This window comes from Hylobates moloch, unplaced genomic scaffold (genome assembly GCF_009828535.3).
Source record: "Hylobates moloch isolate HMO894 unplaced genomic scaffold, HMol_V3 SCAFFOLD_13, whole genome shotgun sequence".
Taxonomy (NCBI): domain Eukaryota; kingdom Metazoa; phylum Chordata; class Mammalia; order Primates; family Hylobatidae; genus Hylobates; species Hylobates moloch.
Window position 1 is genome coordinate 16,133,163 of NW_026652288.1, and position 22,937 is coordinate 16,156,099.

The 22,937-nt window shown below is 41.3% G+C and overlaps 1 protein-coding gene across 3 annotated transcripts in view; it reads right to left on the reverse strand.

Moving 5' to 3' along the window:
* The window catches only part of CYRIA (CYFIP related Rac1 interactor A), a 111,073-nt gene that overhangs the window by 35,191 nt on the left and 52,945 nt on the right, over positions 1 to 22,937 (reverse strand). For all 3 annotated transcript variants that reach the window (XM_032172263.2, XM_032172265.2, XM_058426651.1), the window contains one exon: positions 3,599 to 3,678. In XM_032172263.2, coding sequence (XP_032028154.1) covers positions 3,599 to 3,668 — 70 coding nt within the window. In that variant the 5' untranslated portion in view covers positions 3,669 to 3,678. The remainder of the gene's footprint in view (positions 1 to 3,598; positions 3,679 to 22,937) is intronic.

The window sequence follows — 22,937 nt, forward strand, 5'->3', positions numbered from 1 at the left end:
CTCTGGTTTTCTCTCAGGGATGTCAGCTATTCTCTTTGGAGGTGAGCCCCAGTGCTGGACATCTAGCCCTAAGCTCCTAAGCCTTACCTTCCATGGTCTAACCAAAGCCAGCCTTCCATTTCATCCCCCATTTCTCTCCAGGAAGCATTTGGTGTTTTGTCTAAATCAGACCTCTTGCTGTTCTTCAAACATGCCCTTCTTATTCCAGTTTCCATGCCTTTAATCATACTGTTTCCATCTGCTAAAAAACTCTCCCTATCTGTGCCTGTAGAAAAACCACTCATTCTTTAAAGCCCATTCCAAATGCCACCTCTTGCAAGAAGACTTCTCCAATTCCTTCCATAGCCTTCTGTTTGCGAAACTAGAAGTATGCTCTTTTTCCTTCCTTACTCTCATGCCACACTGTACTCTTGTAAGTCCTTTATTTATTTCATCTTAAACTGAGTGACTATATTGTCCTCCACTCTAGCCTGAGACTTCATTGGGCAATGACTGCTCTTGTTTACTTCTGTGTCCCTAACACTGAGTGGCTTACAAGTACACTCACAACCATACTCAACATGCCCTTAGTGGACTGAATTGAAATCTAGAGACTCAAGGAGAAATCATGATAGCAGCCCATGTTCCCGACCCCTCCAGCCCATCATCATTTCTTGAAAATCATCTTTAGGAAATAGGATTTTCAAGATAAAATTTTTTTTTTCCATGGCATGTGTTAGTTTGCAGACAACTAAGATGTCCCTCTCTGGTCAGAGACAGAACAATTGCTGTAGCTCTTCTAGGAAGCTACTGGTGGTGAACTCTTAGGCGAAGTAAAACCAGGGGAGGAGGAGAGCCAAAGAGATCTGTGTTCCCATCTTGATCTCCTAGTCATTTCCTGTGTGACTTCACCCTAGTTATTTATCTTCTCAGAGTCTCAGTGGAATAAAGTTAATCTTCTCCACAGGACTGACGAGAAAACAAGCAGGATTTTATATATGTTTATAAATTTATAGTTCTATATCTTCCTTAAATACTATAGCTGTAGTCCCAGGAATAAACCACCAGACATGTGAATCCAGTCCACACTTCCTCCTCTTGAGGAAATTACATCGACAAATGGAGTTTTAGTACCATAAACTATCATCAAAATTTGAGACTTCTAAATGCTCTGTTTAGCCACCATGACCTTTCTTTACATAAAACATTAAGAAAATATTCAAAGTACCAGACTGGGCAAAGCAGAGTACGCTGGTAGTAGTGGGTAGGGGTGTGCACAAGCCCCTCTCAACGCCTCCCTACATGCTATGGCGGGGGGGATGGAGTTTTTGAACATAGACTCAGAAATCTGATGCTCAGGAGAATACCAGTTGAAAACCAGTTTTAAATCCCTGCAAGTTCTACTTGGATCACTTTAAAGGCTTTTGAGATTAGACTTGACCAAGAACTCAACACTGGTCTTTCTGGAAGCACGGAAATCTGAGACTCCAAGAACAGCTAAACAGGCAAGTGAGGCCACTGAATTCTGGGAGGTACATATGAGCATGAACAGATGCATACGGAATTTAGGGTTTCCAAAACAGAACAAGCACGTTAGTCTCCTACTCCCAGGCCTTTATACACCCTCACAGTTGTGGATAAATGGTACACGTTACCACTATTTTGGCCTTCGTACACACTGAATGCAACAATGTAAAATGCATCTGATAAGAAATGGATGGGAACAATTAAACACGTAAATAGTAAAAGAAGGGTGGTAAGATTATAGATAATTTGTTTTGTACTTTTTTAAAAAATTAATAAACTATTCTTTTAACAACATATATGTGTGTGTGTAGGGGTGTGTGTGTGTGTGTGTGCGTGTGTGTGTGTGTATTTTTTTTAGAGGAATACCAAAAGTTAAACCAGTAAAAAAAAGCCCATTTGTTTGATATATCAACTCACTCTGCCTCTAGCTAAACCAGCTAAACCAGTAAAAAAGCCCATTTGTTTGATATATCAACTCACTCTGCCTCTAGCTAAACCCCTTACCAAACCAAACCAAACCCAACAATAAGAACAACACAGCACGCTGAGTTAAATCAGAAGCAAGGCATCTTTCATTGACTATAAACTAGATTAAACGTGTTTTCAGAACATACGAGCTTTGGGGACACTTTTCCTTTCCAAGCGGCTATTTAAAACCTGCCAAAGACAGCAAAAAAAATAAAAAATAAAAAATAAAATACACCTACGGAGCTTACACTTTTGGTTTAGTGCACCTTAGAAGGGTCTTATAGCATTTCCTAACCAAACTTCTGTTAGAAGGTTTAATCTATATGCAAGGAAGTTCCAATTTTTATTTTTAATGGAGATAAAATACTTGAAAAATTAAAGCTTAAAGCACATTAGAGTTTGCAACAGATGGTGATTACTGGGAAAAAAAGACATTTAACTGTGCTTGCTATTGTGAAACTGGAATTTTGAAAAGGGGTGAACATGAGAGTTAAGGAAGAAACATGAGCTTAGTCTGAGCAAACATAAACGTTCCTCATTCATGTACTCATTCTCATTTGTCTATATATTCAATCAAAAAATAAGAAAAAGTCTCTGTCTTTTTTCAGTCATGATTCTTAAGCCATTTCACCTGAGAAAAACTTAAAGTTTTTGATAAGAGAAACATAACCTTTTGGATAAACAGGATATATGTCAAAATCCTGAAATGGTTTGTACAATCAAATGATACATAAAGAACAAAGGAAATACTAAAAATGTTCTGTAAGCCTTATTTCTGGGTATTGATCATGATTTTCTTTCACATTTAGCAATATTTGGTTTATATGAATCTTTGTAAATTACTGTCCTTAGTACTTTCTTTGGAATGTGATACGGCAATTCATAAACATTTTTAGGAAAAATACATGATGGTTTTCTTCACATCTTTTTTCCTTTGTATGCACTTAATAATTGTGGGCTTACGACCTTCAAAAGGAAAGCAAAGACTAAAATGATCCTCTATTTAGGCTAGGGCTACAAAAGTTGATCACTTCCAAAAATCAAAGAAAGCCATGGGTACATTAAACACATTTTCCATTGGATTTCTTAAAAATTAGGGAAAAAAGAAGGAAAATGACATTAGAAATGATTTCAGAAAAAAATGCATAGTGACTGATATGATTTGGCTGTGTCGCCACTCAAATCTCATCTTGAATTGTAGCTTCCATAATTCCCATGTGTTGTGGGAGGGACCAGATGGGAGGTAACTGAATCATGGGGACAGGTCTTTCCCATACTGTTCTCATGACAGTGAATAGGAGTTTCACGAGATCTGCTGGTTTTATAAAGGGGAGTTCCCCTACACCAGCTCTCTCTTGCCTGCCACCGTGTAAGACATCCCTTGCTCTTCCACTATGATTGTGAGGCCTCCTGAGCCATGTGGAACCGTGAGTCAATTAAAGCTCTTTCCTTTATAAATTACTCAGTCTCAGGTATGTCTTTATTAGCAGCAAGAGAACAGACTAATACAGTGACCTTTGGATTGGATTCAACTATGATATAAAATCTTTATGTTACAACTTCCTTATCAACAAACTATAAGGAATGTAAAAATGTTTCCATTATTATAATTTTTGGAACTTACTTTCAAAATCCAGGAAAAAGTGTGGATAGTTTTCAATTTCCCTGGTAAGGACTTTGAGCAGGTTTCCCATCCCAGCAAACCTAGGAAAGGCAACACAAAACCAAATACCATTAGCAACATAAAAAAATAGACTTGCATGAATATCCCTGGGTCCCCCCACAGCTACCTTTGAAGACCAGAAAGAGAGCATCTCCAACCCAGGGGTTGAGCAATAACATAGCAACTCATTTCTAAATTGGTGACAGATAAATATCTCTGAGGTGCTGGGTCTCTAAAACTTAGGGACATGTCATACAAAGTGTGACAATGATAGAAGTGTTACAATCTCTCGAGAATACACCTGTAGTCCATATCTCGTTCACCATATAAAAAAATAAAGAATAGTCTATGAAAAGAATCAGGTATTTTCATTATAGGAGACAAAGTTTAGGAATATTCTCCGAAGTGCTTCCCTTCCACTTTCCTAATCCCCTGGATCCTTACAGCAAATGTTTCGGCTTTGCTTTGTTTCCTTTGGATAGATGTGGCACATGTCACGTCAGTGGACAAGACAACAAAGAGGGCATTTTAAAAATACCTGTCCAAAAAAGTAAGTTCCTGAAAGCTCATGAGGAATAGAGTTTAGAAACATATATTTACACTGCCAGGAACTCCTCTTAACATGTATAAGAGGCCAGATTTCTCAGAGGAGTGGCTCCCAGGCAAGTTAGAGGATCTTGTGATCTGATATTTCAATGGTAATGAGATTGGATACTTCTGGAAGCTTAACAATGAAAAGGCATAATGCCCAAAAAGTTACTCTCAGTAAAATTGCAGCCTAAGACATCTGCAAAGGTGAGTCAAATCAACAGAAAATTACAAGCCTGTTACATATCAGCAGTCTCAACCTAATAAAAAGAATAGCTAAAATGTAGGGCATTTTCTAATAAACAGAAAAATTTCTACTGCTCTCAGCTCTAGACATTAAACTATCTTCTTAGGGAAGTCATCAATCCACTCATTCATTCAACACATATTTACAGAGGAGCAATTAGATGCTGGGCACTGTATTCTTGGGAAGACATTCCTCTAACTCTGCTGTAAGTGAACTCTTGTGCCTCAGATATCTCAGTTTTTGAAGGATCATTTTGAAAAATTACTGAACTGGTGCAAGGAAACTGCTGGGCTTCAATTTTCTATGGCTATAGTTTCCAACAATATTTATGTTGATACAAGGAATTTTAAAAAACACACCATTCTAAGCAAGATGTGGTGAGAGAAGAATGCACTAAAAGGATGACTCTGCGCATGAGAATATGTAGCAAGTGGTGGAATCTGGCCTCCATAATCCTCCGCTGGGAAAACACGCATTTGCAGACGTACTCCCCAATATAAATCACTAACATGAAATCAGAAGACAGACTGTTTAAGTAGTCTATCCTTTGTTAGACGGCCGGTGTCTAATCCCAGCTGTTTTCTACTACCTCTGTTATCCAGAGCAAGAAATTTCATCTCTGTAAACCTCAGTTTCCTCATCTGTAAAATAAACTTTTGAAAAGGATTTCATCAAGTTGTGAGAATTAATGAGATAAAAGTATAAAATGCTTAGCACAGCACTTACAGGAAGTGCTTGAGAAGAATTACGTGCTTTTACTATTGATGATGATGGTAGTCACCATCATCATCATCATCATCATGATTATCCTAACAGCCTTCAAATGCTTGTTTAGGATTAGCCTATGAAAGATGGATTATAATAGGCCATATGTTGTGCTAAGAAAGAGAAGACTAACAGAGAAATGATGAGAAAAAATTTCTAAAAATTACAGTTGTCTGAATATTAAGTGACTTGCCTAGTGGAATAGTGAGTTTTCTCTCGTTGGTGATATTTAAGCAGAAAAATGCTGTATCAGCCCTCAACATCGTTGGAAAAATGAGTTATGTGTGGGGCAGAAGGCTGGGCTAGACGCATCCTAGACATCTCCCACCTTGAGGTGCAGGAATATATTTGGGCATGCACACACAAACACACACACACACACACACTGGAAAGCAAACACCATATTTCTCTCTTCACAAAGATTATTGTCTTTTCTGTCATTCTTCCATTCCTTCCCTGCCTTTATGCCCATTTCCTTTTAAGATATTATTGAACAAAACCCTGTGTGAGGTAGGTTCTGCCAAATTAAAGGTTGGGCTGGTAGAGTCCATCCCTGCCATTGGGCAGCATTCACTAACCTCCTGGGTCTCTAGGAAATGATCTGTTTCCAGACTAAGGAAAAATTTCAGATTAGGTCTGGAGTCACTTCTTGTAGGAAGATGATTTTACTGTTTGTAGGAGTACTGACTTTCATACAAAGTGCTTTAATGGAAGTTAAATATTCTTAGGTTTCTTAGTTTTGTGCTATGAATGTGTCATAAGAGACCTGCATGGATTGGGCTTCCTCCTAAAATTCTGTCCTGTATGTGATTTTACTGTCAGCATACCTGAGTAGAAGATGTAACAAGCCTTTGAAACTCGTAACAGATAGAAACAAGCACATGAAAAACTATGTCTAAATATTGGCTGTGGAATTCCATGTCTTCAAAAGGTTATATCAGTGGATTGGCTGATATCATCAGATATTTTTGAACATCATTCTAACATCAACCAAGATTAATTACTTGAAACTCTCAGGATTCTAGATGTGTCACCTCTCAAGCAAGGACCTCTAGAATAATGACTGTGGACACTGTGTAGAGATAGAGTACAAGTCTATTCCCAAGGAACCTAGAAAACAAGTGTTTCATCTCATTATGGCCAAATGATTTGATGCTTACTGCCCCACTCCAAGGTTGATAAGAATTCATGGGAGTGTCTTCTGGTTTAGGGGGATCTGCAAAGTGAATTGGTCCATCATCACACAGATGGTCACCTAGTAGACATCATAGTTCTTTTTAATTGGACCCAGAGTTTCACTTGGAAAGGCCTCTCATCCATATTCTGCATGACAGATTACTCTCCAATTTTTTCAAGCAGCTCGTCAGTGAATACAAAATATACATTGCTATTACCATAGTACTCGTGAAATAGCTTAATTAATTCATATAGAGCTTATTTTTTATTATTTTATCTCATTCAATAAAATAACTGGTTATTATGCACTATTAGAGAATGCAAATAAATAATGGAAGTAGGGGGAGTAGGAGAGTAAAAGTGAAATAGTAAGATAAAGGTAGAGGCAAGAAATAGATGAATTATAAGCTATTCCATCCAGAACATTTGTTGGAGATGGCTTATCGTTTGCTCCTGGATAGCCAAAGCAAAGAAGTGTCCCCTTCGATATTTGGTGTTCAGAAAATACAAACAGATTATACTAGAGAAGTACAGTTTTTTTTTTTTAATTGAAAAAAAGGAAAAAAGTCATGACTAAGACCAAGACAAGACAACGAGAAATCTCCTCTGGTTTTCTAAAAGGAGAGGCTGTTTCACAGAGGAAGTCATATTTGAGGATGAGCTGAGTCTCAGAGCTCCCATGGGCAGAGCTGTGGTTACACAGCCAAATGGGTGGCAGAGTAGCTTGGTTGGGGTGTACTCTGAAGGGCTGGGAGTTCTGGTTTCTACATTCTATTTGGTGATACCCTCCTAATGACCTGCTGTTGGGTCTATCCCAAGGGACATCAGTTTACAACTTTTCCCTATGGTATGGGAGCTTATATCAGAGGGAATACGGCAATCCAGCAGGTACTCTCAGCTCCCTAGGAGGACTTTAATATGAGTATCTGAGTTTATTACTTAAATATAGTATGTTGTGTATACTGTAAAGTTTAGACTTACTTTAGACACACACACATATACACACAAGTACACACTCACACACACACATGCACAATGACTCCCTTGGCATTCTTCAGAAATCATTTCTAAGTTGAAGTCCTACTGGGACATAATGTAGCTACACTGGTGCACATAGAAATTTTCAGATCTAAATGCATTCCTGGGGGAGGGTCTGGTAGGAGTGGAGCAAGGACAGAGAGTACAGGTTGAATACTCCCATTTCAAAAACCTGAAATCTGAAATGCTCCAAAATCTAAAACTTTTTGAGCACTGACATGACACTCAAAGGAAATACTCACTGGACTCCAGATTTTTCTATCTGGAAGTTTCAACTAAGAGGTATGATATAAATATTCCAAAATAAAAAAAAATTGAAATTCAAAACACTTCCGGCTCCAAGCACTTTGGATAAAGGATACTCAAACTGTACAAGGTCTTAGCTACCAGATGAAAAGACAAGAGAGGATATACCAGTTGTATAAGCACTCGTGAAGGGATGGGGTCCTGAAAATCAACATCCTTTATTTGAATGTTTCCTGCTTTGGAGAGTGATATTGGAAGGTGGTCCTCCTTTTATCCATGTCCTCTCTGGGAGGCCTTTTGCTCTTAGAGGTGCAAGTCTTCCCTGCCTAGATTTTCCAGGACTCTGCCCCTTCTTTACTGAAATGAAGGTGTCTGGGCATCTGGGTCACTGGTCCTTGGCATTGGCTGGGTCTATTTTCCCATGCTTTGCAAGCTGGGACTAACTTACAGGGATTAAGACACAGTCTTGAGAATCTGAAGCAGAGTAGGCCAAAGTAACAATATGATGTGTTGACTCAGCTCATTCTCAAATATGACTTCTACTGTGAAACAGCTCTTCTCTTAGAAAACAGAGAAGGTTTCTCTTTGTCTTGACTCTCTCTTAGCCATGACTCTTTTTCCTTGTTTTTCAATCAAAAAAAAAAAAAAAAAGCTGGATTTCTCTAGTTCAACCTGTTTGTATTTTCTGAACACCAAATCTTACCCAAAAAGGTGTGTACTGTAAGTAATAAATGAATAGGATCATAGAAAAGAGTGCTTGAAAGAGTCTCAAGAATATAAAGCACCATCTAACTGCCTGTTACTCCAGAGGAAGTCATTGTAGCTGTGAGTCTTGGGTTCCTCATTTGCACAACAGTATGATAATAGTATCTCCTGGATGGAACTCTTTTCAGGACTAAATGAACTGGGCGTGAAAGCACCATATATACCGTAAAGGGCTGGGCAAACGTTACCTATAATTGTTCAACCTTACAACTCCTCTTATAGTTTAAGATATTCAGGGAATCCAATAAATGGATTAATGTCCCCAGCATTGTATGATTCCATATGATTTCCATTTTTCTTTATTTTTCAAGAGTGGTGTCCTAAGATTCATGGTCCTTTATGTATATCTTTTCCACATTAAACTATAACCAGGTAAATGCTTATGGGCATTAATAGTTGAAAGAGACTTTCTACAGGCAAGACACTGTATTTTAGATACGTTTTCTTTTTTCATATTCAAAATATACATCGGGCAGATATATACTATTAGAGCTTAGAAAACTAAGAATTATTAAAATTAAGTGTAGAAGCTGATTAAAAAATATAAATTCCTACGGCAGACAACTAAATTTTCAAAAGAACAATTTTTATATAAGTTTGTGATAGATACATCCCATCAATACCTAATTTATTGAGAGTTTTTAGCTTGAAGCTTGTTGAATTTTGTCAAAGGCCTTTTCTGCATCTATTGAGATAATCCTGTGGTTTTTGTCTTTGGTTCTGTTTATATGCTGGATTACGTTTATTGATTTGCGTATATTGAACCAGCCTTGCATCCCAGAGATGAAGCCCACTTGATCATGGTGGATAAGCTTTTTGATGTGCTGCTGGATTCGGTTTGCCAGTATTTTATTGAGGATTTTTGCATCAATGTTCATCAAGGATATTGGTCTAAAATTCTCTTTTTTGGTTGTGTCTCTGCCAGGCTTTGGTATCAGGATGATGCTGGCCTCATAAAATGAGTTAGGGAGGATTCCCTCTTTTTCTATTGATTGGAATAGTTTCAGAAGGAATGGTACCAGCTCCTCCTGGTAGCTCTGGTAGAATTCGGCTGTGAATCCATCTGGTCCTGGACTTTTTTTGGTTGGTAAGCTATTGATTATTGCCACAACTTCCGAGCCTGTTATTGGTCTATTCAGAGATTCAACTTCTTCCTGGTTTAGTCTTGGGAGGGTGTATGTGTCGAGGAATTTATCCATTTCTTCTAGATTTTCTAGTTTATTTGCATAGAGGTGTTTGTAGTATTCTCTGATGGTAGTTTGTATTTCTGTGGGATTGGTGGTGATATCCCCTTTATCATTTTTTACTGCGTCTATTTGATTCCTCTCTCTTTTCTTCTTTATTAGTCTTGCTAGCGGTCTATCAGTTTTGTTGATCTTTTCAAAAAACCAGCTCCTGGATTCATTAATTTTTTGAAGAGTTTTTTTGTGTCTCTATTTCCTTCAGTTCTGCTCTGATTTTAGTTATTTCTTGCCTTCTGCTAGCTTTTAATTCTACAAAAATTAAAATCCATTTTCAATGCAAAATTCCCAAACGTAAACAAATGCTTTAAAAAATATGAATGGTGTGGTCATTCTTTTAGTAATACTTGGATTATCATCAAAGATTTAACATTTTTTTTTTTGAGACAGAGTCTCACTCTGTTGCCCAGGCTGGAGTGCAGCAGTGCAATCTCAGCTCACTGCAACCTCTGCCTCCCATGTTCAATCAATTCTCCTGCCTTAGTTTCCCAAGTAGCTGGGATTACAGGCACCCGCCACCACACCCAGCTAATTTTTGTATTTTTAGTAGAGATGGGGTTTCACCATGTTGGCCAGGATGGTCTCGAACTCCTGACCTCAGGTGATCCACCCGCCTCGGTCTCCCAAAGTGCTGGGATTACAGGCGTAAGCCATCGCACCCGGCCAGATTTTACTTTTTAACCAAACAGTTGTGTCTATGTGTACCCCACGTCATATAGCACAAAGTCTAAGGAAAACAAATGTCTAATAAAGAAAACCCAAACAAAGTGGTTCATAAATACTTCTACTGAAAAGAAATAGATGCCAAAGCATAAAGAGTTAACACATAGATTTTTCTAGCAATCTGAAGTGGGGGACTTGGGGTGGCTGCCTGCTCCGGTCCTAGGAGATCTGCTTTATCTTCCTCAGCACTGACTCTCTTGGTGACAGCAAAATAAAAGGAAAAAGCAATGCCTATCCCATGAAAAGGTAATCTGAAGTTTGGGTGGCAAGTTTCTTCTTCCTTCTTTGGTTTTCTAATGAAAATGCTACCTTTAACAATTACTCTGAGAGAATTACTCAATCCCCAGGGCACTTACAGGTGGGGTATGCACTGAGCGAAGACATGGCTTCCATATTCAGGTGATGCACATTCTATTTAGGGAAACAGCACGAGTTATATTAAACAATTTAATCTACCTAAAAGCACGTATCACATTCCTGATAAATCGTAAGTACTCAAATATATTAATTGAATGTGAAAATAATAGTATGTCCCTGGTATGTATTAAGTAACAGAGTAATTATAGTTATTACTACTATAATTTATGAGAGAAACAGGAACATCAGCATTTTATTGAGTGCCCACTGTGTGTGTGGCACTATACTTGAAGCTTTCACACACTTTAATTCATTCAAACCTTACAGCAAACATCAGGTAGCTATAATTATCATCACATTGATTGGGGGGATAAAAACGAGGTTCGAATGGCTAAACAATTTTTCAAATACTACAAGAAAATAAAAGACAGAGTCACATTTGACATTGAAAATCTGTGAATCTGAAGACTACACTCTTTTCTGCACAGTAGAAGTCCTGGGGCTCCACATCCCTAGGAGGCGCCTGCTTGGGGACTTCAGAGAGTGTGGTCAGCTGAAGGTATGTGTAGGGTGCTGTATTGTTGAATGAACATGCTCATTTTTTCTGGGGAGAGAGCCCATAGCTTCCATTAGATTCCAAAGGGGTCGGCTCTACACTAGTGCTACTCAATAGCATGTACAGCAAGGAGGTGTTTCTTTAGGAAATGAAGGAAAAGAAAACTATGTGGGGTGAAGTCTTCTGGAAGAGTTTGCTCGATAGAAGAAGCAAGCTGCCACCCAGACGTGAAGAATCCTGGGAATCCGGGTTGGCTGAGAGAAGCCCTCCAGCTGAGGGGGGTTGGGGGGATTCTGAGTGTGAAGGGAACACAGAATACACATTGGGTGACTCCTCAATCCTCCAAAAACGGAGAATTTCTTCCTCAAGATTCACTTACTGCGCTAGTATTTTGAAATAGGTTCTTCAAATTTTTTTTCCCCAAATAGTCTAGAAGAAGGGTGTTTCTCTAGTCATTTTAGGAGTGGTAGCAGTGCCTCTAAAGCCCGCCTGCATGCCCTTGCCAAGGGAGGCACTCATCTTTAAGGGGTGACAATTTTGGATGTACTCATGGTATTTTCTATGACCACTTTCTTGGCTCTCAGTTCAAAACCACTTCTATGAGAGTTGGCTTTGAGGCTATTCAGTGGAAAACCATGACTCTCTTTAAGAAATAATTCTCTAGTCACATTTCCAGTTTCAAAAAAAAAAAAGAAAAGAATTCATATACACAGACACTGTTTTTCACTATTTGCATGTCTATTTTTGTTTAGAAGAAAAATAAGTTGATAGCATTAGCTGCACTCCCAGAGTATAAAACCAAATGAATTCAAGCAGGGTTTATTTTAAAAAGAAGTGACTGTGGTTTATGGAGAAATTCATTTGTTTCTATAAATAAGACATATCAAAGGAAGCAGGCCTAGGGAACAGGGCAGTGTGAATGATGACCTCTGCCTGTGTATACCAAAATTTCAATGCGCAACCTTCATGAGTAGATCACAAGCTCCTAGATTTCTTTTTTGGTTATGACTATTTGAAAGGAGAATTCCTAAGCCAATGCTACTTTTTATCAATAATGAACAGAAGGTGAGAAAATAAATCAATACAACAGCAGCCCTACCAGTGTTTATTTTCTAACATTTTTTTAAAAGTCTAAGACAATAATACTCGTCTCTAACAGATAATAAGACCACTATCAGAAAGGATAGATTTTCTTATCATTTTGAATGACCTAATACCTTCCAGAATCTATAATCTTTAGCATCTCTGGTGCAAAGGCTTTAAGAAATCGAAGACTCAGATTACCTATAACAACATTTTGGGAATAAGGAAGTCCTGACTCATCCAATTTTTTTTTGGCAACATAGCATTTAAACTACAGACTGACCATGAATACACCAATAACATATATTTATATAATTTCACATCTTTGTCAAAGATGTGTCTGACTGCATTTATCTTCAGTATGAGCATGTGTCAAAGGGAGAAAAGTTATCATTGGACCCATTTTACAGGTATAAGAACTCCATGACCAGGTATAGTAAGTGTCCTTCCCAAGGTCCTCCAGATGAGTCCTGGACTTCATAATATACAGGCCCCCTAAATCCCCAAATTTAATCTGAATACACTTCACATTAGAACTGGGGTCATCTTTTTAAAGCTCTCATTTTAGGAAAAAGGGATGGGTCCAAGAATCCACAGCACATTAGGGTCAAAGAAGGGACTAGAAGAGAGATGTTGTGGCTCTCAATCTCATGCTCTGTCCATTAATACAAAGAGTAAATGGGACATCAAGTTCATTTTCTAAGACATGATGAACTCAGAATGCTCTTTGCTCCCTAATAAGGACACCCTCGCTGGTGGTCCAGAATAAATTTGCACACTTCCCTTCCTTCTCAATTTGATTTTCCTGATTCATACCCTTGGCAGAGCTTGCCAGTATCCTGCAAATAGCCTCCAACTTGATCTTCCTGACACCAGTCTTGTCTCCCTTCTACTCATTTCCATGCTGCTGGCAGAGCCATTTTCCTAATCACAAATCTGAGATGCTACTTCCTTGCTTAATATGCTTCTGTGGCTCCCCAGTGCCTGTTGGATAGAATGCATTCAAATGCATGCACTGGGCACAGAAAGCCTGGACCCCACCCTCTCCACTCCAGCCTTGCCCTGCACATCCTGTCCCTACAGTGGCTCCGCTCTTGACTGCCTCAGGGCCCTTGCACATGCTGCTCTGTCTGCTTAACATTCTTAATGATCTGCAGGCCAGAGTGAGGAGGGCGCTTTATGTATTGCCATATTTTAATTTTTACAACAACCATATGAAATAGTTACTGCTATTATCCCAGTTTCAGAGATAAAGAAAGAATCTCAAAGACAGAAACTTACTGCATCTCACCAGCGACAGATCAGGGTCACTGGAATCCCCTTCTATCTGACATCTAAGCACCAGCTCTTGGCAATTGCTTCCCCCACACCTCCTTTGAAGTAGCAGGGTGAAAATCAGGACCCTTGGAAGGACCCCCTGAGCCCTCCTCCCCTTCTATTCTACACCAGTAAAAACAAAAGCCACTCTGGTGAGTGAGCTCCTTGTCTCTGCTCACCTAACATGCCTTGTGTGCCATGCGACAGTGCCTATTGCAGCAAACCATAATTACATACGCTTTCTCCTGTATCTCCCTGTCTTCTGGGGCAGGGCTGCTTTTACACCTCCTTGTATTCCCAGCACTTAAGGACAGGCCTGGCATGTAGTAAGCACTGAAAAATAAATCCTTAGGATTGTTCTGACTGGTGGTTCCCAAGCCCTCCAAGGCAAAATGAGAAAAATAAAGCCTACGTCATGAGCCTTTCAGAAAGTTATTCAAACACTTCTATGTTACAAGGTTTTTATTTATGTTGGAAAATGATGTTGTAATTATATCCTAAATATGCCAGGTTTATTTGGAAATGTTACTGACTTTTGAAATCCTGAAGTCTAGGAACACGCACCTGGGCTATGCCTTGTGTGGGGCTGGGAGCAGAGCTACAAGCATGACCTGGCCTCTCACATCGTCAGGCCAGCGCCTTCATCTGCACCTGCTACCTCGTTTTGTTTTACCGTGTAAGTCTGACCTTCTAGCTATAATGGGGCCCCAAGATTTCCCCAGCAGGGTAGAAGAAAACAGAGTAGAGGAAAACAGTCCAGTTTTGGCTTTAGGAATGTTTCTGGAGACTGGATGTGATTTTAGGAGGGCAACTAAGACAATCTACCTTTCAAGCTTATCAGCAAGGTTCAGAGTTGGAGAAATCCTGATGGGCAGCCAGGCCGGCCACTGCTGTCAGTGACATCAAAGGCTTGCATGTGTTCCACAGTGCTCTGCAAAGCCAGCAGCACTTCTGGCTCCTCCCAACCATCGGCTGGCATCCAGTGGGTGTCCCAGGAGGAAGGGTGTCAGCCCTGACATGTCTAGTATTCAGATGACTCAGACACGCTTTCTCCTGGTCACCACAGAACCCCGTATACGACATGTACACCATCTGACTGTTTTGAATTACAAGCAAAACAAACTACCCACTTCCATTTAATCATCAGCTTACAATACGTCAATAGGTGGTGTTAAAAAATACTTCTCATCTAAAGGTACATTTCTTAAATGATATAAGCAGCAGCTTTTCTGGGGAAAAATATGCACCACTGGAATGAAGTAGCTCAGTTGATACATTCTGGGAGCCTGTATTTGCTAAACCAGGTTAGCCATTTTAGATGGCAGGGCTGGGCTTGCACATCCCTGCTCCATCTGCCATTTTTGCAATGAAGTCATGAGGTTTTCTGTTCCGTTGTCGAATGTATTGCCAAGAATCCAACAGATGATTTCATTCCAAGATGAAGGAAGAAAACTGAAGTGCAGTGAGTCTATTAAGCACTTTCATCTGACAATAAAAATGAGTTAATGGCTAAAATGTGTTTTCAAAACGTTTTAACACTACAAGTAATGGCACTCAAATGAGAAAATGCCTTGAATATTCTCATCGATCATTAATACCATGGTGTCCCTCAAAAGGGCTTGGCATTCCCCATGGAATACAAGCTGCTAGAGTCCAGTTGTAAGGCAATTCAAGGGAATTCTAAAAAAAAAAAAAAAAAACCATGAAACCATTATGGAATTGAACAATTAAATGCAGGTTTAAAATAGCTCTTTCAATATCTGAGTTCAGTTTTCTAAAATAGACTATTACCTCATCATAGCTAATTTTTCCATAAACATCAGCAGCAAAAAGTACCTAAGAAATGACGGCAAAATTAGATTCTTTTTTAGGGAGTGAAAGTCAATGTATCCCCCACTTTCAAATGCTAGTGACATGGGAGCAATCAAACTGGGCTCAGCTCTGGCCCAGGCCACCGCTGGGAAGTCACTAGTGAATCTGTCCCCTTTCTCTTGGTAAATCAAGAACACGCTTATGAAGAAACTGCTTGAGACACCTGCTTCTTACCTAGGCAGGTGGACACTCTTAGCCTACCCAGGCCCGTTCTGCCTAATTTCAAAGAGAAAGGTACCCCATGCAGGGCAAGGGGCCCCAGAGACCCAAGCGCTCATCTTGGAGATACCATTCACTTAGTGTCATGTTGGGCAAGTTGCTCTTCCTCTCTTGGTTGGTTTCAACTCCATTCCAGAAAGTAAAATGGAACACCTAGAAGTTACGTCAAATTTGGGCTGTTCTGATAGTGAATTCACTTAAACAGGCTGTCAGTTTTTTGGATTACAAACCTCCTTTCTCCAGAATTCATTCTCAAGTATTTAAATAAACAACATCCAAGACCCTCTAACCCTCTGAGAGCAGAGCTGTAGGTGAAGGCTTGTCATGGGCACCGCTGATCAACTCCTCCTTGCTGAGATGCTTGGGACCCATCTCCTTCCTCATCTCTCACCTCTCTGGAAGTTCCCCCTCAAGTTTCTACTTTCTCCATCTGGCCTTTAAGTCTTGGTGTCCATGTGCTTTCTTCAGCCTTTTCTCATCCTCCCTGGTGAGACCCTTCTGACTCCAGTTTCCACCCATAGGCAGATGACTCTCAACCTCTGGTTCTATATTAGACTTCTGTCCCTAGCTCCAGGCCCATCAATCCAAGTGAATGTCCCACAAGCATAGCCATTCGGGGAAGGCCATAGAAACCTCACTTTCCACCCTTTCCAAAATCTCCTCCTCCTCCCTCACCCAACAAAAAGCATTATTATCCTCCCAGTGACATAATCAGAGCCCTGGGCCCCACCTGAGATTTCTCTACCTGCTGTACCCCTTGAACCACTCTCCCACCAAACTCTCTCCACGTCTCCCTTAGATCTATTCCTCTTCCCGATGCCCTTCTCTTGGGTGTCTTCATCCTCTCTCTCTCTCCAGTCTCTCTCTTTCCTCTTCCCACTCTTATACTGTATACTTGAGACCCCTGGGATCATTCACCAGTCTCTGAACATGTTAAAGGGAATGTCACATATACAATGAATTCTGGGGAATTAAATCTCTTCCATTCCTGTTGTCTTAAAATATAACTAAAAAACAAAACAAAATGAAAAAGAGGCCTTCTCCTTTTCCCTTCCCAGCTTTCACTCCACAGGCAACTGCATCACGCATTTGTTCTTGAAATTTATCTGCCTCCATCGTTCTCTGGCAGGTGGTAAAATACAACCTATCAGGTCAAGGGACCGGGAGGCGAGTCCTGATGAAAATGTTCCTTCTGGGAAGCAAAAAGTCCTGCAGAATTCAATGGCTCCAGGACCTTGGGATGACTTGACATCTAAGAAGATTTTTAGATGTTGAGTTTTCTTAAACTGGAGCTCATCTGGGTACCAAAGGAGGCTTTGGATGTGACATGTCCAAGCAAAGGAGCAAAGGAAATTTGCTTCCAGGTCAAATTTATTTTGGCAAGTGCAGGGGGATATAAAAATTATTTTGGTACTGAAACAAAAAAAAAATCCAATAAAAGCCATCACATACAAAAAACCTGAAGAATTTGAGGCCAAGAGAGATTAGCATGCTCCGTGAAATCTCAAGCATCAAGAATGTCCAGAGTGTCAAAACTTCACTTGAAATCTCAGAGACAGGTGCGGCTCCGCCTTTGTTTCCAGCTTCTGAAAGGAGCAATTGCCCTTGTTTCAATGTACTCATCATTGCAAACAAAACTAACATGTTAAAATAAAAGCCCTGGCTTGGTACCTGAGCAAGCTGTGCAGATGGTCAACCTAAGGCTGGGACAGGAAAGGTCGATGAGGTGAGAGTCTGCAGAGTGGTGGGAGGTGGGCCTGTCAGGCAAGGAGGGGCGGGTGGGGGGTGCTACTTCCTGAGACAGAATCCAGGGAACAAATAGAATACAGAGTTAGCTGAGTTGATGAAGTTAGCCATGGTTAGCATAAACGCCTGCTAAGCTGGCTGTCAAATAAAGGTGGGTAAATTTTTTACTTGGTATGCAAGGCTATAAGCCTGGCTTAGAGCTCTCTTTCAAGATTCTGCCCCTCTGCTGAAGCTCCTCTGATCACTCTGTACGTAAGCCACACCAGAATGTGACAGTGGAAGGGTTTCTGCCTCCTTGCTTCTTCTTTTTTTTTTTTTTTTTTTGAGATGGAGTCTGCTCTGTCGTCTAGGCTAGAGTGCAATGGCACTATCTTGGCTCACTGCAACCTCTGCCTCCCAGGTTCCCGGGTTCAAGCGATTCTCCTGCCTTAGCCTCCCAAGCAGGTGGGATTACAGGTGTGTGCCACCACACCTGGCTAATTTTCGTATTTTTAGTAGAGACAGGGTTTCACCATCTTGGTCAGGCTGGTCTTGAACTCTTGGCCTCAAGTAATCCACCTGCCTAGGCCTCCCAAAGTGCTGGGATTACAGGTGTGAGCCAGAGTGCCTGGTCCTTGCCTCTATTTTTTTACTCATGCTGGTCCTTTTGCCTTGAACGCCTAAAGACGGCCTATCGTTTCTCCCAGCAACCTCCTCCCCAAACCCCAGGCATAAGTAAGCACCTTTGCTGTTGTGGATTCTTGCAGGGGCTATCTCTGACTGGCTGTCAGCGTTTTAGCCATTTCAACCACGCCTCCTCACTCCTGCCCGCCCAACCACCAAGCAGGGTCCGACACATCACATTATTCATTTACGGCCACTGAGGTGGATGGGAAGGGCTGGATAAGTAGTCACTATCCAGCAGCAACAACAAAGACGTCAACCACACAGACTGAGCAGAGAAAACAGTCATTGGTGAGAGAAATGGGTCAGAGAAAAATAAGCATTTCCCCAAATATAAACACTTTTGGGTGATTGGCCCTTTTGTTTTAGGACCACAGACTACTTTGAAAATCTAATGAAAACTGGCTTTCTCAGAAAAATGCACACATGCAGACTGATATATTTTCAGGAGGTAAAATAAATACACGGAAGCCCAGAAACGAGGGAATCCCTCATCTATTTTAAGATCGCAAATTTCAGTTTATAGATGGCCAAGTGGAATGAGGACGGCGTTTTGTAGTGTGGACTACGGACTAAGCTACTCTAAAAAGGAAAGGGAATGATTTCATGGAAACAGCACGAGCTTTGGAGACGTTGGGAGGCTCATCGGACTCTATTGAATCTGAGTTTCCCCTGTTAGTAAAATGTAAATCAAAATATTCCCTTTTTAGCATTGTTACTAAGTAAGTAAGATAATGCAGGTAGAAGTTCTTAGTGTAGCATCTGGCATGCAGTAGGTCCTAACAAATAAGTATCTGCGCCCCCTGCCTTGCATTTCAAAAATTGCAACCACAGCGCAAAGTCATTGCCCTTTTAGCAATAAATCCTGCACTGTTGCTTTGGAGCTGGAGAAGAATGCCGACTCAGACCACCACGTCAGTGAAGAGGTGAAGCTGGGTGCTGAACTGCTGCTGCGACGGGATGATTCACATGGCTATTAATCATACAAGAGCCCATTTATGACAAACGCAGGTCACTCCCTTTGCATGACAAGGCACATGGGTCCACAGAGCCCCATTATCCAAAAAAAACACAGAGCATTGTGGGCGATGCAGGCGAAGGCGAGTGCACACGCACAAGCGGACATTGTAAGGCTGTTTGCACAACCCCGCCGTGCTCCTCGCGGATTTCCTGCCAAGGAGACATTTAGATCTCACAGAGGCGGCTGCAGACATTTGCTCATTCAACATGGCTTCAGGCAGTGGCTGCGGAAACCTGGTGCATGGTACCCTCTGCTGGTCATCTCTGGAACTGCGGGCCAGGGATACCGGGGATAAAGCACACAAGGGGGACCCCAGGGGCCCCAGGCTCTTCTCTCCCTCCCTTGTCTAAAGACAATAGGCATGAGCTTTGCTGTCTGAAAAGTCTGACTTTAAATATCAACACCTCAATTGTAACATGGATTAGCCACAAGACCCTGGGCATGTCATCTCATCCCTCCTCAGACCTCAGCTTCTAGCTGGAGACCACATATTTCTACCACAGGACCCTTGCACTTGCCAGTCCTTCTGCCTGGAATGTTTTTCCACAATCTGCATAGATTTTCTTTATATATTCATTCGGGATTTATTTTTCAGTGGAGTTCAACCTAACTGTTTTGTCCAAAATACTATTTTACTCCCACTCCCCAGTAACTCTGCTTTTCTTTTTAGTATATATCATCATTTATTTATGTACCCTCAACTCCTAGAATAGGGCCTGACACATAGAAGGAATGTCATACATATATGTGGAATAAATAAGGACATCTTCCATGACTCCCCTGTCGCTTCTCCTCCTAAAACAAAACATATGCTTCTTCCTCCATATTACAGGGGAAAAGAGGTTCTCAGATCATCCTGATATTTTATTCACACACTCTTATTGGTCAGAGAATCTACTACTGTGTAGTATCCAGAACCGTTTCCAGGCCTCTGAGTATGGTCTGACCAGAAGGACTGCATCTCGCTTCCATCTGGACACTAAACCTCTACTGATGTAACCCAAGATGGTACTGAGGCATTTTGGCAGACAGACCATATTGCCAATATGTACTGATTTACAGCCAACAAAAAATGCAATTGCGTACTTACTGCTTACTTAGTAAGATGAATAATAATAATAACTTCCACAGAGTGTGCATATATTCTGTGCTAGGCATTGTGCTAAATACATATAGTGTCATCTTCAATGCCAAAAGCAAACTCAAGATTCTGTGCTACTACCATCTCCCTTTTAGAAATGAGAACACTGAAGCAAGTGAATAACTTGCCTAAGGTAACTCAGTTAATCACCAGCAGAACTGGAATTTAAACACAGCCCATCATACCAGGAAACTCACAGTCTAAGCCACTATGTTATTTTGTCGAATACTCCTGCACTATTATTAGATGTTTTTGGGAAACAGAAAATAGCTTAAGACATGGCCTGTGGCCATGGAACAGGGAGAAGTGTCCCTGATCCAGCCCAGTGGCCCAGTCCCGTTTAGGTACAGACAATAAAGTTGAGACTCAAAAATCCCAAGGCTTCGGCAGCCTGTGTACACTGCCCCATGTAGTTGGAACACATGATAAACTTCTGTGAAGTTCCTAGAAATTACAAGCATAACCAAAATTTCTGTATAGTTGGCAAAACTGTATAGGCTCTGCTTAGTTACCTAACTACCCACATTTCACTTCCCATTTTATTCAATTCTGCTGATCCTCCCTCTATCCATCACCCCTCATCATCCTTGGCACTTGCCTCAAAAATAGGATTGACTTCTCTTAGTCCCAACATATATATATATACCCTGTATATCTTGCGTATATTTCTATCAAAAATATAATATTTACACCTATCTGTTGAACTTCTTGAGGACAGGTATTAATCATCAATCCATCCCCTGTACCTAGCACAGTTCTTAATACAGAGTTGAAATCTGGTGACTAGGCCGGGGGCTGTGGCTCATGCCTGTAATCCCAGCACTTTGGGAAGCTGAGGCGGGCAGATCATGAGGTTAAGAGATCAAGACCATCCTTGACAACATGGTGAAACCCTGTCTCTACTAAAAATACAAAAAAATTAGCTTGTGTGGTGGCATGTGCCTGTAGCCCCAGCTACTTGGGAGGCTGAGGCAGGAGAATTGCCTGAACCCAGGAGGTGGAGGTTGCAGTGAGCCCAGATTGCACCACTGCACTCCAGCCTAGTGACAGAGACTCCATCTCAAAAATAAATAAATAAATCTGGTGACTAGTCAAAGAAATAAATACATGAGCATTGCTCTTTTTAGAGACTAGGGCTAAATAAAACATGGCTCCTGTAGTAAGGACCAGTAAGGATGAGAATCTGCGTTCCAAGACAACTATAATGGGGAGGAAGACTCTAGTGAGGACTGTGATCTGGGTAAAGGCAAAGTGTTTGGGGAAAGGAGTCTAAAAGAGGAGGTGCCTCATCTGGACTAGAATAGTCTGGGAGGGTTTCCTGCAGAAAGGGGCTGTAGCTCGAGGTGGAGGAGAGGGAGAAACTCCCAGTGAACATCCCACTGCCAAGACACCTGTGAGCTGTGAAGAAGGGAGCCCAACGTCCTTCACTTTGGGATCTGCTGAGATCGCACGTACTGGGCAGAGGGGCGGGGGTGGTGGTGGTGGAGGTTGGACATGAGGGATCTCTGGAGTGGTAGCCATCACAGGGTTGGCTTTAAGATCTGCGAAAGCCAAGCCATTGCCAGCTCCCAATCTTCTGGTTATGTTGAAGTAGTGGGACCAGGTTTCCTGTGTGGCTCTTAAGCCTGCTCTGAAAGTAGTTTCCTGCCAGGCCACGATACATGTCCCAGTCCTGCAGGGGGGACTCCTTGCCCTCTGCACCTTGTGCCACAGCCCCCTGTGTCCTCTCTCCCACCACATTTCCACATTCCTGGTCACTCCTGCTTACCTGCCTGGCTCTCCTCCTAGGAGGTGAAGACCCCCTGGATGGGAACTGGAACTTACTTGTGATTGAATCCACAGCAAACCACCCAGGGAATGTGTGTGGCTGAATACATGAAAGAATGAGTGAAGAATGATAGTGTGAAGGCCACAATCAGAATCCAAGTCCTTCCAGCCTGAGGTTCTTCCAGGCAACTACTTAGAAAGAGAGAAAGAGGGAAGGAAGGGAGGGCATGTGGATGGGAGGGGGGAAAAGGGTGAGAGGATAGGAAGAAGGAAGGAAGGAAGGAAATAAGGAAGAAAGAGAAAAGGAGGAAAAAAGAGGGTAGGATGAAGGGAGGGGAGGAATAAAAATGGTTCCACCATGGTGACACTCAGTTTAGTAAAGATATAGCTAAAGATCTCATGCTATGCTTGAAAGTTAAAAGAAAGATAATTTGAGTCAACAAAAAAAGTGAAATATGTCCTCAATGATGCACAAATTAACTTCTAAAAAAGACAGCAGGATTTGAGAAGAGCCTGCCACCCACTGCTAGGATGTGATGGCCAGAGACTTACTTCCATGATGAGAAGCCTGCAGAACCATCTCTGCTCTGGCCTCTGAAGCAGCCAATCAGCTGCAGGAGGCTGAGCTAGGTGAGAAGTCCAACTTCAAGGATAGACGCTGAAAAATAGCAATGTCTCCCCACCAAGCGGAGGTGGATGCTCATTTTATGGATGCTTCTTGATATGGTTTGACTGTGTCCCCACCCAAAATCTCATCTGGAATTGTAGG